The 15,622-nt window shown below is 38.0% G+C and overlaps 1 protein-coding gene across 4 annotated transcripts in view; it reads left to right on the top strand.

Annotated features, from left to right (window-relative positions):
• The window catches only part of PDE7B (phosphodiesterase 7B), a 184,195-nt gene that overhangs the window by 92,848 nt on the left and 75,725 nt on the right, over positions 1-15,622 (top strand). For all 4 annotated transcript variants that reach the window (XM_039323462.1, XM_039323457.1, XM_039323451.1 and 1 more), the window contains exon 2: positions 1,455-1,515. In XM_039323462.1, coding sequence (XP_039179396.1) covers positions 1,509-1,515 — 7 coding nt within the window. In that variant the 5' untranslated portion in view covers positions 1,455-1,508. The remainder of the gene's footprint in view (positions 1-1,454; positions 1,516-15,622) is intronic.

Below are 15,622 nucleotides of genomic sequence, written 5' to 3'. Positions count from 1 at the left end.
AATAAGGAAAGGAAAAAATGATTTTCTTAACCAAACAGTGTTGTACTTTGTAGTCAATTTCCTCCTGTGGTAAACCAGAGTAAAATATATTGCATTCTTAGAAAATACTGAATGATATCATCAGTGTAGAAGCATGGCTCCTAAAATATGTTGAGGGTTCCCCCCCCCCCAAACTCCAATGGAAGTCTCCTATTTATTGGCCTGAAAAAAGTCCAGTATTATCATCCTAGAACTTCCAACATTTTTGGAAACTAAATGTTTTTGCTACATAGCTCAGTTGCTTTTTGTTTACATAAAATGTTTCTTCCAGAGTGAATATCTTGGTTTTGGATTTTCAAATCAAACTATAATCTAGCATGGAAACAAGTATGCAAGAAAAATTACCATGAAAACCTTTTATGTTGTCTCATTAGGCAGAATCGATGGGACAGAAACTTGTTTACCAATTTCTTTGATATGAAGCTCTCTCTCTGACTGTGCGTGAGTGCGTGTGTGTGTGTGTGTATGTACAAGCACAAATAAAGGCAATTTCATGTCTGCCTGCCTGCCTGCCTACTGCCTACCTACCTACCTACCTATCTATCTATCTATCTATCTATCTATCTATCTATCTATCTATCTATCTATCTATCTATCTAATGGCTTTCATAGTGTTCCTGGCTATATAATCTTTTTGTGTTACAGATGTTTCCACAGAGCATATTGATGCAATGTTGCTTATTACAAATCAGAGACTATATGACTACCGTAAATGCCGGCGTATAAGACGACTTCCGCGAGTGCTGAAATCGGCGCCAAAGACGGGGGTCGTCTTATACGCCGAGTTGTCTTATACACCGGAAATACTGGTAGTTTCCGGCGTATAAGACGACGTTCTAGGAATGCGGCCCGGCTATAAAGACGGGGGTCGTCTTATACGCCGGGTCGCCTAATACGCCGGCATATACGGTATATGTCTTGAGTGAACTTACATATACTTCTCTATCAGTGTCATATAATTTCTTGATAGCAAAGTTGCTTAGGGAACAAAAGTCTAATATGCATTGTAATCCCACATCACATGCAAACAGTATGTCCAAGGAAATATCTTATTAAACTTGTAGCTACTCAAAGTATTATCATTAACACAGAGACATTAGACTTATATAGTGGTCATCTATATAGGAAATGAGGGGATTAATCCCATCAATACTTCCAATTGGAAATTATTGTTTAAACCTTACTAAACCCAGAATAATTTTCTAAAAGTTTATTTTATCTTCCACCATCTCTAAGTACCAGTCATTTCCTCATAACTTGTAAAAGCTCTTCTTACATAGAAATTTGTGGCAGTTAGTTTCTTAACATTGCATGAAGAAATGGTCATGTGAAAAACAAAAGCAATGTGCTATGGCTTAAAGAGGTCTCTTACTTCAAGTCTCGTATTGAATACAGTATGTTCCCCTTTTTTTCAGCGGTGTGGAGAAATCTCATTTGATAGCCCAGAGCAGAATGCCAGATGTGTTCGCATGCTAGGTAAGTGGCATCCATTCTCATATAAACTGGGTTTGTTAAAAGGATAAACAAACACTATTAAATGAGCCAGTGTTACTTAAGAATATCTGCATTTTTAATGAGGTTGGTTGGGAGGCATATTTCCTCTGGATGTATAGTTGCTTGTAGTATAACTGATACTGACACAAATAATAAATATTCATGCGTATTACTGATTATACTGAATCTTCAGTTTACTTAGAAACTTGACATTGTGATTTCTGACTGTTGGTTATGAAACCAGAATGAATGGTTTTAAGCTGAGCATTACCAGAATGTCACAGGGCCAGGTTTATTTTGGGCTTGGCTCTCCCTGAGGATATCTACCCATCCCATTAGACTGGACAGTCTGGGCTCACTCCAAATCCTTCTTTTAATGTTGTCACCTGGTGGGACCTATGCAGTGAGCCCTTTCCGTAGGTGAACCTACCTTTTGGAATAGCCTCCCCATGAATTGCAGGTGATTCCTAGTCTTGCTTTTTGAAAGGCTGTTAACACCGGGCATTGGATTAGGGGTTTTTAATTTTTTTGTCTTTATCATTTACTTAAGTAATATTGGCCACCTAAAATTATTTTATATAAGATGGGCAACCATACAAATCTTTTAAATAAATGAAAAAGGCTGACCAATATTTTTTTCATCACAAGATAGATCATTGTCTAGCAAGATGTACCAAATTATAACTCACCAAAGAAGAAAATGTACATGAAGGAAGGAAGGAAGGAATAATGGAATACTTTGATCTACATTAAACTTCTGGAGAAGTGCTGTACAGTAAGATTCTAAGCTATTATTGAGTTAACAGAATAACAGAATTGGAAGGGACCTTGGCAGTCTTCTAGTCTAACCCTCTGCTCAAGCAGGAAACCCTATACCAGGGATTCTCAACCTTGGCAATTTTAAGACTTGTGGACTTCAATTCCCAGAATTCCTCAGCCAGCTTTGGAGTTGAAGTCCACAAGTCTTAAAATTGCCAAGGTTGAGAACCCCTGCATACCATTTCAGACAAGTAGCTGGCCAATCTTTTCTTAAAAGCCTTCTGAAAGCAAGCCGTTCCACTGGTTAATTGTTCTCACTGTCAGGAAATTTCTCCCTAGTCCTAAGTTGCTTCTCTCCTTGATTAATTTCCATCCATTGCTTCTTGTCTTGCCTTCTGGTGCTTTGGAAAATAGGTTGATCTTCTCTTCTTTGTGGCAGCCCCTCAAATGTTGCAACACTGCTATCATGTCATCCCTAGTCCTTCTTTTCATTAGACTAGATATACCCAATTCCCACAATCGTTCTTCATATGTTTTAGCCTCCAGCCCCCTAATTATCTTCGTTGCTCTTCCCTGCACTCTTTCCAACATCTTTTTTATAATGTGGTGAGCAAAACTGGATGCAGTCTTTCAAGTGTGGTCTCACCAAGGCATTATAAAGACTTTATGTGATCTTGATTCTATCCCTTTGTTAATGCAGCCTAGGACTGCATTGGCTTTTTTAGTGGCTGCAGCACACTGTGAGCGCATATTTAAGTGATTGTTCACTAAGGCTCCAAGATCCCTCTCACAGTTATTACTATTGAACCAGATTTCACCTAATCTATACCTGTTCATCTGTTTTTTCTTGCCTAAGTGTAAAACCTTACTTTTCTTTCCATTGAATTTCATTTTGTTAGATAGGATCTGTCAAGATCCTTCTGGATCTTGAGCCTATCTTTTGGAGTGTTGTCTACTCCTGCCAGCTTGGTGTCATTTGCAAATTTGATGAGTTCCCCTTCTATTCCCACATCTAAATTGTTTATGAAAATATTGAGGAGTACTGAGCCTAAGACAGAGGTATCCCACTGCTTACTTCCCTCCATGTAGATGTAGTTCTATTAAGGACTACACATTGAGTGCAATTGGTCAGCCAGTTACAAATCCATCTGGTGGTGATGCAGTCTATCTTACATTTTTCTAACTTGCCAAGAAGTAGATTGTAGTCTACATTGTCAGATGCCTTATTGAAATCTAAGTATACTAAGTCCACAGCATTTTGCTTGTCCACTAATTTAGTCATTTTGTCAAAGAATGAAATAAGATTTATTTGACATGATCTGTTTTTGGCTATTCAAGATGGCTTCTGGTTATAACTTTGCTTGTTTCTAGGTGTTTGCAAGTCTGCTGTTTTATTATCTTTTCAGAATCTTCCCAGGTAGTGAGGCTGATTGGTCTGTAGATTATTATAAGATTATTACTTTAGTATAATTAAAATAATAACAGTTGATTCCCAGATTTAAAATAAACTAAGTACATGATCAAAAAAGAGAAACATTCTTTGTTTTACAATTTTTACACACATATGAAAAGAAAGTAGCAATTGGAGACAGAGAATAGGGTTGTACGAGCTGTGAAGGAGTTAAACAAGGTTTGACTTAGTTTAATTTAATCTATTCTGGTTGAATCAAATCAGGTGCCCTTGAATTGCTTCAGAAAGATTTGGAGGCAGTTTGAAAATTTGCTGGATTTTGTGATGAGTTCCGATTTTAAATTCTGAAACACTGGTGTGGCTTTCTTTGTGTGTACATGTGTGCTTTCAATGATGAGAGTGAGGTTGAGGGCAAGCATAATCAACCAGTGAATTGCACTGTCGGTGAATGAGTGAATGGTTGAAGGTCAGCAAAGGATTAAATGAAATGAATTTAAGAAGGACATGCTGGAGGTAGGAGGGACAGCAATACAGGCAGATCTCTATTGGATGATTTATTATTCCTCCTCATCCATCTCCAAAGGAAGAGGCAATGCAATCAGAAAATCCTTTGGGATAATTTTGCTATGAAATAGATGAATGACAGCTTCACCAAAAGTGCCTCTCCCCAAGTTTGTATAGTGCACCAATTGTAATCATTTCTGTCCTAACTGCACCTATTTTAGTAATTTCAAAATAATAGGGCAGTAATACCCATGAGGAATAGGAGGATAATTGTCTCAGTTGGTGCATATTACAGCAACAATATTGATGCTGGAAGCTGCATCTTTCCATTATGTGACTCTAATATAAAATAAAAGCTCTCTCTTTTAAGTTTTTTCTAAGACTTAAAAACAGTGCATAGGCTGTTTAATTTCTCTTGGTTGCTTTTTTTTTCAAACTATGGATGTTTTAATTCAACTCTGTGTAATGATAAAGTGGATGAAGCATCATACTTACATTTTTTTTATAAAAAAAAAGAGGGGGGGAGTTAAAAATCACTTCTTGTAAATATTGATACAGTTACCTCAAGGAAGCAGCATGAATTGTGATTCCAAACAAGCTCTGGGCTGTCTGAAATTTGGTAGGGTAGGTAGCCATAGCAACAGGTTTGTCCTATACAGAAGCTGTTGCTTGTGTTTCTCTTAGCTCCCTCTGTCTCAAACAATTGTTACTTCTTCCATGACATGTTTGGGTAGCAGCTCCTCTCTGTCTGAAGAACTGCTTTCAAATACTTGGCACCTTCAGTGTATATTTCAGGCGCTTCTTCTTCTCTTTTTTATTCTCTAGTTTGAGAAATAAACTCACTTTGGCAGATTTCAGCTTATTTTCAGTTGCTGCCTGAAAATGCTGAGTGTGTGTGTGTGTGTGTGTGTGTGTGTGTGTGTGTTTCTTATCCTTCTCTTTTTGTCAAGCTTTGGCATTCTTTTTCTTCTCTACAGTAATTTCCTACTGTATCTTTTCCTTTTTCTTAAAAAAAAAAGGTTGAGCTGAACTATTATCTTGCTGAATATCTCTTGCTTTATGTTTGAAGTTGTCTGCTTTTATTGATTTGTTTTTCTTGTTGGAAAAGAGGTCAAGAAATCAGGAAGAAGCACAGCTGGTTTGGAAAAGCGACTTGTAAACAACTTGGAATAGGTAATGATGTTGGTTTACAACAAGGGTCTTCAAACTTGGCCCTTTTATGACTTGTGGACTTCAACTCCCAGAATTCCTCAGCCAGAGTTTTGAGGTCCACAAGTCATAAAAGGGCCAAGTTTGAAGACTCCTGGTTATGATAAAATTCTTGAGCAGCCTTAAAGTTTTGAACTGTTTCTTCACTCAAGATGAAGGATGTTTCCGGCCCAATTAATGGAATGATATAAATCAAGAATCACAGAATATAAAATCTGTTCCTAATGTTCATAGCTGGGCTGATTCCCTGTAACTTTTATTAGAATGCCATGTAGATTAAGTAGAATTCCTGATTCTTTGTCTGATCGTGCATTTTCAACATTGACATTTTCATTTCTTTTTTATTTTGCTTATATTTTCTAGAACACTACTATTAATTTTCTTAGACCAACGGTTCTCAACCTATGGGTCGCGACCCCATTTGGGGTCGATCGCCCATTTTTCGGGGGTCGCCAAAGGCGGCGATCCGCCATTTTCCGCGGTGCCGTGCACGCGCGCCGCGCATGGGGGCGGCACCGTGCACGCGCGCCGTGCATGGGGGGAGCACCGCGCATGCGCGCTGCACGTGGGGGCGCCGTGCACGCGCACCGCGCGTGGGGGCCCCATCGTGCACGCGCGTCGCGCATGGGGCGCCGCCGCGCATGCGCGCCATGCGGGGGGCGCCCCCATGCGCGCAGCCCGGCGCATGCGCAGAACGTTTGTGTGACGGGGGTCGCCGTCACACAAACGTTGAGAAGCACTGTCTTAGACATTGAGCTTTTTTGTATCCAGCTGTCATTTGCAGATCTTTGAAGTGGCTGGGATCAAATTATTCAGACCCAAGGACACTGTCTGCAAAATTTCGGTCCACTGTTTTGGCCCCATCCACTACAGTGTTATCACAGTCTTATTAGCCATATTTTTGCTGGCCCCTGGCAGGATGAACAAGTAAAAGTGGGTTGGGAACCTTAGAAATATGATGGTAATTTTTCCAATCCTTACAGATTTAGATATTAAATCTAGAAAAAAACATTAAAATAGTCTCACACAGCAGATCTTGCAATTCCTCGGTCTTATGGCCTCTTATCCTGTTTATTTCTTTTCCCAGTGAAGATAAATGGAATATTTTTATACGTATAATGCTCCTATTTTTTCTAATCTTGAATTGTGGGATTCTTATTAGTTGTTTCTGTTGTATGGTTATTCTTTGATCCTTTATTTTTTAGGTCCCCTTTATTCTTTTGTTGTCAGATAATGCCAGGAACAAATAATGTTATTAGTCTGTTATCAAAAAATTAGTCTGCTGTCAAAGAATATTGGATAAATGAATTCCGAATCATTCAGTGGAAACTCTGAATGAAATTTCAGAGCTGTTCTTCTTTCTTAAATTGATGCCAATTAATTACAGTTGTTAAACACTGAATAAACAGACATTCTGTATTATGTCAGCTAATCTAGCCTGGCTATCTTTGGGTAACCTGATAATAATATCTATTATAGAGATGGGCATGAGCTGTTTTCATCACATATTATAAATTAATGCCAATTCTATTACTATACCCTGTAGGACATCACAGATGAATGCAAAGATATTTGTATATTTGTAGGAGGCTAGTCTCATCATAGAGTTTTGTGATTGTGTCTTTCTTTTCAACCATTCTTCCATACTACTATTACACATATTGTACACATTATGTAATGTGTATCTTATACATTTACCTGCAAGAGATTTTTCTCACTCACCATATGTTACCATATTGAACAATTCAAAGTTAGCCTGTTAAGCAGGACTGGGTGCTGTTACATTAAGCTATGCAGTGTATACTCTAGACTATCTCATTTATTGAGAAATGTCAAGTTATTTCATAAAAGTTCTTTTTTTTCTTAATTGTTAATAAAACGACTAGGCCGCCCTGTATCTTCCTTATACTCTACCTATTCCTGTTACCTCAGTGACTGAAAGGAAGAAAGAGAAAGGGGAAGATAAACAGAACTTCTAAACCAAAAAGAATTCAGGGTGGCAACAAGACAAATAGGTCCTTTGTAGATTTAAAGCCAGATTTAATAGAATTTAATTTTGATTTTTGAAAAACAAAAATGTAGTAAGAAAAGGGCATTCCCCAACAGAGACACTACTTTGTATAACAAAATCCAGGTGTGTGGGTGGGTGGGTGGTTGTTCTCAGCTAATTCAGCATTTATGGATTGGCTATCTAAAAAGGTGAAGATAATGGAAGACATGCAGATAATTACAATGAATAAAAGTTAATTAAAATCCAATACTTAACAGCATTGGAGATATTCCTCCCAGATTACTTGCAGTGAACAAAAGTAACTTTTAGGAGGAAATGCTATGGCATCTCCTCACAAACGGGGTTGCTTCTATGGGGCAAACCTATCACTCCCCCCAACTCCACCTGCCACCCCTTGGAACGCTTATCTCAGTCCAGGGAAGATTAATTACAAGGAAATTGAATGTTCAATTTATTTAGATCTACAATGAAAGAAGAAGAAAAGCACTTGTAGGCAGACAATAGAGAATCCACAGAGAATGGTTCTTGGTAGCACAAGCTGTTTGCTTCATTAAGCCATTTGATGGTGAAATACAAGCCACCAGGGAGGTGAAAGTCGATAACTATTAACTTATTAAGGTCAAAGTGGGGAGCTTGTTAGTTTGCACCTCATGCTTGGTAAGCAAGTGGCAGGCTGCTCTGGAAAACCATTTAGGTTAGCTTATTTTAAGTAATCTGTTTCCTGGTGTTAAAGTGGGTCAATTACACAATGGTAGCACAAGACCAGATCTGACTCTCTCAGAACAAGCAAACAAAAAATGTTGTGGTCAAAAAAGTTGAAATGGAGGCCACAATGATACAAATGACGCTCCATTTGGTTTTTTTATGAGCAATGCTACATAAAAAAGAGGTAGAGCTTTGTTCTCAGGATCCCAGCTGCCCTCCTGATTTTTTTGATCATATCCTGGGGATACCCCAATGATGAATAAAAACATACTGAAGCAAAGTCCAGTGGCCATTCTTCGTGTCCACATTATGTATCTTATGTAACATATTTAGTTACACTGTCACTCAACATTCATAAAGAATATAAAGCAGCTTTGGTTTGGATCTGTCCTCATTTAACATGAAGGGATATGTTCTTTTGGAAATTCTCCCGAAAACTGTCCTTCAGCAACTTAACCTCCCACTTCACTCGGCCTCCTTTTTGATGTTCTCTTGATAATGAAGAGAAGATTGGGTACAGCAATAATTTAAAACTTTCCTGCCCCAGAAGTATCTCGTTCTCTAAATTTCTTGGGGGGGGGGGAAGACACGTAAATCTTTGAAAATTCTAAATTCTTCACAAAACAAGGAGTCCCCCACCTCATCCCATCTACCATTACTTGTGAGTTGGAGGGAAAAGCCTGGAGGAAATGGTTGCAGATACCCTGCTGGATGCCTTTGAAGCTTTGGCCATAGATTTAGTCATTCCTTGGGTGTGGCTAACTGATTAGTGGATTTAACCTTCTTTCTAGACTCTTCAACAGGGCTTCCTTCTTTTGTTTCTGTTCCTTCCCATTGTCTTTTCCCTTCATTTCTAGGCCATCCAGTTTAGCTTTCCCCCTTTCTCTTCTTCTTCCCCCCAGCACAGACACTGTATCACTTTCTCTTACTCCTTACTCAGTGTTTCTTAAGTTGGAAGCTTGAAGATATATGAAGTTCAACACCCAGAATTCCCGAGCCAGCATGCATGTTGGCAGGAGAATTCTGGGAGTTCAAGGTGCCCAGGTTGAGAAACACTTGCTTTTACTCTTAGCACCTCCATCCTGTTTTTCTCTTCTTTTTGTGTGGCTTCTGAGAGAAGAAAGAAAGGAATGATGTGTGTTTGCATAATGTCTTTTTAAAGATAAGAGTGGCTTCTGATTGTGAGAGAGAATGGTTGAAATTATAGGGCTATCACTTCTCGGTTGCAAATGTCCAAGCAAATGGACCTTGACAGGCCAGATCTGATAAGCTGAAATATATGCAGAATGGCAAATATCCATAAACCAACTTGACAGATGTGATCATTTACTGTATTTGGGGAGAATCCTAAGAATTAGTTTCAGTTGGAATTGGCAATTCTCAGTTAATGCTACACAGTATTTACGTCTGTGTTTTTCTGTCTGCTAGATGGGGTGATTTGACTTCAGGGTCATCCTCTTTGGGGACAAATATGGTACAATTCAAGTACAGCCTATTTTGGAAAAATTACACAATGCACTGTACCCAATCCATGTTTCTCCAAATCTTCTTTAGATTTGAGCTGCTCCTGAAATGAAATATTTAAGAGCCAGGAAGAAGAAAACCTGGCTCTTTTAATTGTTAACATATTTGCCATAATTTTAAAGGGAAGCAGTATTTGTAGAAATATAAATCTAGTTGTCTAATCTCATTTGCTGTCGTTTGTAGAAAAACAAAATAAAGGCCTTTGTAGTCTGTGTAATGACTGTTACTGGAAAAAAAACCTGTACAGTTTATATTCTTGGAAACATTTAGACAAAAGTAGTTATTGGAAGTAACTACTGTTGGAAGTATCTTTGTAGCACAATGGGAATATAAACTCCGATAAGAGCAGTCATTTTAGCCATCATAACCGATTCCAAATGTACACTAATAAACCAAAGGAGATGGGTTTAGTAATAAATGGAATGTTACAGAGCACTAATGATACATGCAAATGAGACAAGTTATTGCTAGGCAGGAAGTTTAGGATGCTACTGATATAAACGATCACAAAAAGTTTCCAGTTGTGAATATTTCCCAAGGTTAAGGCTGAGTGATCCAACAAACAAATTATTGAGGTGGGTAATGAGGAAATGTCTTCATACACCAGTGTTTCTCAATCTTAGCCACTTTAAGATGTGCGATCTTCAACTTCCAGAATTCCTCTGCCAGTCATGCTGCCTGGGGAATTCTCGGAGTCCACACATCTTATAGTTTCCAGGGTGGAGAAACACCGCCATAGCTGTAACCCTTTTGCACAGACAATCAGAACCTGGAGAAGTGTATTTTCCAGGCAGCATAACAAGATTATATATATGCACCAGCAAGACCGCATAGAGGTGGTGCTGACAAAGTCATGAGAAGAACCAGTGCTTTTTTTGTAAAAAAAAAAAAAAGGGGGGGGGCCTCACACACGTCATACAACCTGCCTTGCCTACCCTACAAGGTTCCATCCAAAAAAGGTGCCAGAACTCTGTTCTTGGTGTTCTATGACAAAAAAAGCCCTGAGAAGAACATACCCCAAAATATACCCTACACCAGGGGTCTTCAAATGTGGCCCTTTGATGACTTGTGGACTTCAACTCCCAGAATTCCTCAGCCAGGGATGCTGGCTGAGGAATTCTGGGAGTTGAAGTGCACAAGTCATAAAAGGGCCACGTTTGAAGACTTCTGCTCTACACCAATAACATATTCCATGTGCTGCAAATCTCAATATGCTGTCAATTGCAGAAAGAGGAAAGAAAACTTATCAGTTTATCAGATAACTTTTGGTGCCCATGCCAGTAAAGATGTATCTCTGCACACTTCTTGAATGCACAAGAATCCACAGAGAATGGTTCTTGGTAGCACAAGCTGTTTGCTTCATTAAGCCATTTGATGATGAAATACAAGCCACCAGGGAGGTGAAAATCAATAACTATTAACTTATTAAGGTCAAAGTGGGGAGCTTGTTAGTTTGCAGCTCATGCTTGCTAAGCAAGTGGCAGGTTGCTCTGGAAAACCATTTAAGTTAGCTTATTTTAAGTAATCTCTTTCCTCCTGAAGCAAGTGGAGAATAAAATGTTGACAGTGTTGACTATCTGAAGCAATAAATCCCACAGCATCTTATGCTTGATAAAAAGGCAAATCCAATCTGACATAGTAACTGACCATTCCCTAAGCTCAATAATAAGGTATCTGTGCAACAAGTGCGGCGCTAAATTGCATGTCCTATATTACCGGCAGCAAGCCCATCTCTCGGACACGTCACATGGTAAAAATGTTTTCCGCTGAGGATAATAGCCATGGTTGGAGTATCAGCACTGAAAAGTAATGTAATGGTAGATTGCTTGTCTGTTTTTGAAGTAAACACTCCACGCAGAGTTTCAAAACTATTTACAAATGAAGCGTGTCTGTTGCAAAGTAGAAGAGTAGAAAATAGAGAAATGATGTCCTAGAATTGCAATCGTAGCAAATTCATTGAGATGGGTTAAGAGAAGCTGCACTCGGAGAGGCGGTACTTTTGCTTAAAAATCTTTGCTTTTGCTTACAACTGACTGGCTGTCAGGGTAACCGTTCTGAAGCTTTTTTCAGTGACCATGTTCCAATAGGGAGAATCCTCCATTTACTTACTGTACATAGAAGAAAATCCTGAGAGAAATCAAACTTACTTATTGCTTCTAAATAAAAGCCGCTATGTGAGCAAGAAAAGTTTTGAGATACAGGTAGTCTTCGATTTACAACAGTTTGCTTAGTGACCGTTCGAAATTACGGCAGCACGGAAAAAACTAAATTATGACCATTTTTCATACTTGCAACCATTGCAGCATCCCCATGGTCACATGATCAACTGACTTGGCAACTGACTCATATTTATGATGGCTACAGGGTCCCGGGGCCATGTGATCACCTTCTGTAACCATTCTTACAAGCAAAGTCAATGCCGGCTTCACTTAACAACCATGTTAATAACTTAACAACTTTGGTAATTCACATAAGAACTGGGGCAAGAAAGGTGGGGCATAAGTCACAACTGTCACAACTTCACAACTGTCTTGCTTAGCAACAGAAAGTTTGGTTCAATTGTGGTCGTTATTTGAGGACTACCGGGGTAGGCAGGTGAAGCATTTATTATGCAGTCACCCTGCTTTATTCATGGAATTTTACAGGAGGGGGTGATTATTTTGATTTTTCTATTTGTGTTTTTATTTATTAATTAAATTAAATTTAATTAAATTTCTATGCCGCCCATCTCCCCTACAAGGTGATTCTGGGCAGCTTATCTATTTTATCATAATTCTGCTTCCTCCTCCTCTTGAAAATCTACCAAGACAAGAAATATTCGATTTCTTTGAATAAATGTGCTTACGATCATTTGCAGAATCAGATGAGGTTAAAAAAAAAAAGGGTGAGGGTGGGGAAAATAATCCAACAGTTTGTAAAGAGTTTTACAACCAGTTTAGTGCTTGTGTTTCAAGTGGAGAAGGAAAATTGATTGAACCTGAAGCAGAAAGAAAAGAAAAAGGGCTGGCTAGTTGCCAGTGGTCTTTCCCCTGAATAGTTTGGGAAAAGAAGAAAAAAAAGTAAAATCCTAAGTGTTGAAATATGGATATTCCATATTCTTACCTGCCTTGCAAAAAGTCTTCCTCCCCTTCCTTCTATCTGGCAGCTGTCAGTTAAGAAGTTCCCAGGTTGCAGTTGTTCAGAGTCCCTGATTTATTGCTCTGCAAAACTGATTTCCTGGTACTGGAAACTTTGTTCTACTAAAACTGATTACAGATGTTAATTCAAGAAGAGACTGGACAGCCATTTGTCTGAAATGGTATAGGGTTTCATGCCTAAGCAGGGGGTTGGACTAGATGACCTCCAAGGTCCCTTCCAACTTTACTACTATTACTACTACTACTACTATTATTACTACTACTACTACTACTATTATTATTATGATTCTAGTAAAACAGCCAGTCTATTTTCCAATACAGCCTGATTATGTCCATGTCAAGCTCCATGTAAAGAGTTGAAAAGTTTTTTTCCAATCAAGTGGCGCATATTCTTAAGAGGAGAAACCTATATATTACAATGGAGATATGCTGTGGGAGGGAATTTGCATCAGGGGAGAAGCTTTTTCTTGATTTTTTTTTTAACTTTATTCACTTCATTGCAGATGCTTGCACTTTTATTAGGCAGGATGAGCTGAGCACCTCAAGCAACAGATGTTGTGTGCCAATGTCTGTCACCTTAAGGCGCAGTGGTAATCAATTCAGTTTAATTTTTGTAGAACAGTAGAAGCCACTGATTTGCTCTTCACCTCAGGCAGCAAAATAGCTAGGTGGAACCTTGCCTGAGGGATTCACAAGCAGGAAATAATGGAAATAGTTATTTCCTACTCTTTGTTCCCACTGTCTCCTGTGTTTCCGCTGACTTTTAGTTCCATTGGCTGGTTTGGTTAATGGCTGTGAATATAGCTAAATTTTTTAAAACCTACACTGTGATCATTGATATGTTTCATGTGGAATTCTCTTATCTCTAGATTATGCATGCAAATAACCAGGAAATAGGGAAGGTTGCTGTGCAAAATCATTTTTCTAAGCTATGTAGACTATGGTGCCCACTATTTATATTTTGCTAATATGAAGCTTTGGGAAATGTAGTATAATTAATAATTGTAGATAAAAATAGCCATATTGTATATTTGGATATAAATCATGATGAGAACAAACTACATAAGCTGGACAGGAGCATCAAATCACCTTTCAAGTTCCTCTTTGGGTTAACACTGTTGAGGACAAGAGAAAGTGCTTTTTATTTGATTCATCAACAATTCTAGTGACTAAAGAGTGAAAGCAAAAAAAAGTGTATTCACTGAAAGTATCCAGGATATTTGAAAGCATCATCTATAGTCGTGTGATTTTCTACAAACCTTTTGATTGCAGGAATGGCATTTGCATTGCTTCATTCTGTTTCCAAAGAGAGAATGTAGATACTATATCAAAGAAACATCTCATTTCATTTCCAAACAAATGAGCACACAAATATCTCATAGTTTTTCTTTGGCTATTGCAATATTCATGCCCCATTTACTCTTGCTACAAAATGATTTCTGGGGGGGGGAGTTAAATCAGAGTTCATACAATGTGCCAAATATGTGAGGCAATATATTTATCATCCTACATGACATGGTTAAGAATATTTCTTCAGTTTACATTTAGTCTCATTATATTCTGCTTCTTTGGCCCAAAATGGTATCTTGAATGCATATTCAACTCATACGTCTCTCTTTGTTGTATTCGGATATAAAAATGTAGTCATTTTAACATTAAACACATAACTCTAAAAAAATAAACATAGTCTACTGGTATTTATTTTCCTTCATGAGTGGGCTAAATTTTTCAAACCAAGGATTGTGCCTGGCTTTTGAGTAGCTGGCCAGAGGCTGCACTCCAAAAAATAGTTGAAGAAAGCAGAAGGTGGAACCAGAACAAAAATTAAATTTGATTCATATCATTATGTGTTCCTCAATCATTTTCTGCCATCTTTTCTATTGAAGATCCTTTGTTTAAGGGCATTTAATATTTAATTCAGCAATTGATTTGAATGCAGTGAAAAAATTGAAAAATATTAGATGTTATTTAGTACTTTAATAGTGAAAAAAATTAAGAAACTACCATACCTAAAAGAAATTGAACAAATGGTCAAGATTATTATATCCATTTTCTCAATATATTTTCACTATGTTAGTTTACACTACCTTGTTTCCTTTTTGGGGGGGGGTCCTTCCTAGATGGAACCTGGACCTTACCAACCTTAAACTGGCACAAGAACAGTGTTAGGAACTAAAATACAAGCATTGTTTATCTCCTTTCCCTATTTATTAATGTAGGTCACAGCTTTTGGAGGGTTTGAAGGAAAATGTTAACTAGAGACTCTGGTATAGTTTAAACTGTAGACATTGGGGAAGAAACATATTGCTAAAACATGGATTCTGACAACAGAATTAAAACAATTAGTAAAAAGAATTGAAATATGTTTTATTGTTTTTTGAGGCTCCTGACTAATTTGTTGCTGGGAATTTTGATGAGTAGGCTGATGATGAATGCTGCAGACCAACATTGCTACAAGCCAAGAGAATTATCCTGTGCCATCCTTACAATGAGAATGGATGAGAAAAAAGAAACTATAACGAGAATTAGTAGCTCAGATCAGTAGTAGATCAGATTAATGATAGCCCTGACAATAGTATGACCAGGCAGATGACATATTGTGATGTTTACAGCTATAAGTTTATTATATAAGCTAAAATGAATATGCAGACCTGTAAAATTAATTAAATCTGCAAAACACGAGCTAGTATAAAATTCTTTTTTCAGCAGTTGTACTATAGGAAATAGTTCTCACCCTGTTTACAGCTCTTAGTTTAAAAAAATGGTGATTGGGTTATTTGGATTATTCTTATAGTTTCACAGTCATCAAAGATTCTTCTGATTCATCCC

The sequence above is a fragment of the Crotalus tigris genome, unplaced genomic scaffold (assembly GCF_016545835.1).
Source record: "Crotalus tigris isolate CLP2741 ecotype Arizona unplaced genomic scaffold, ASM1654583v1 scf7180000017611.44802233496:7321179, whole genome shotgun sequence".
NCBI classification, from domain to species: Eukaryota; Metazoa; Chordata; class Lepidosauria; order Squamata; family Viperidae; genus Crotalus; species Crotalus tigris.
The sequence above is the reverse complement of the archived record's forward strand: the minus strand, read 5'-3'. Positions and strand labels throughout refer to the sequence as shown.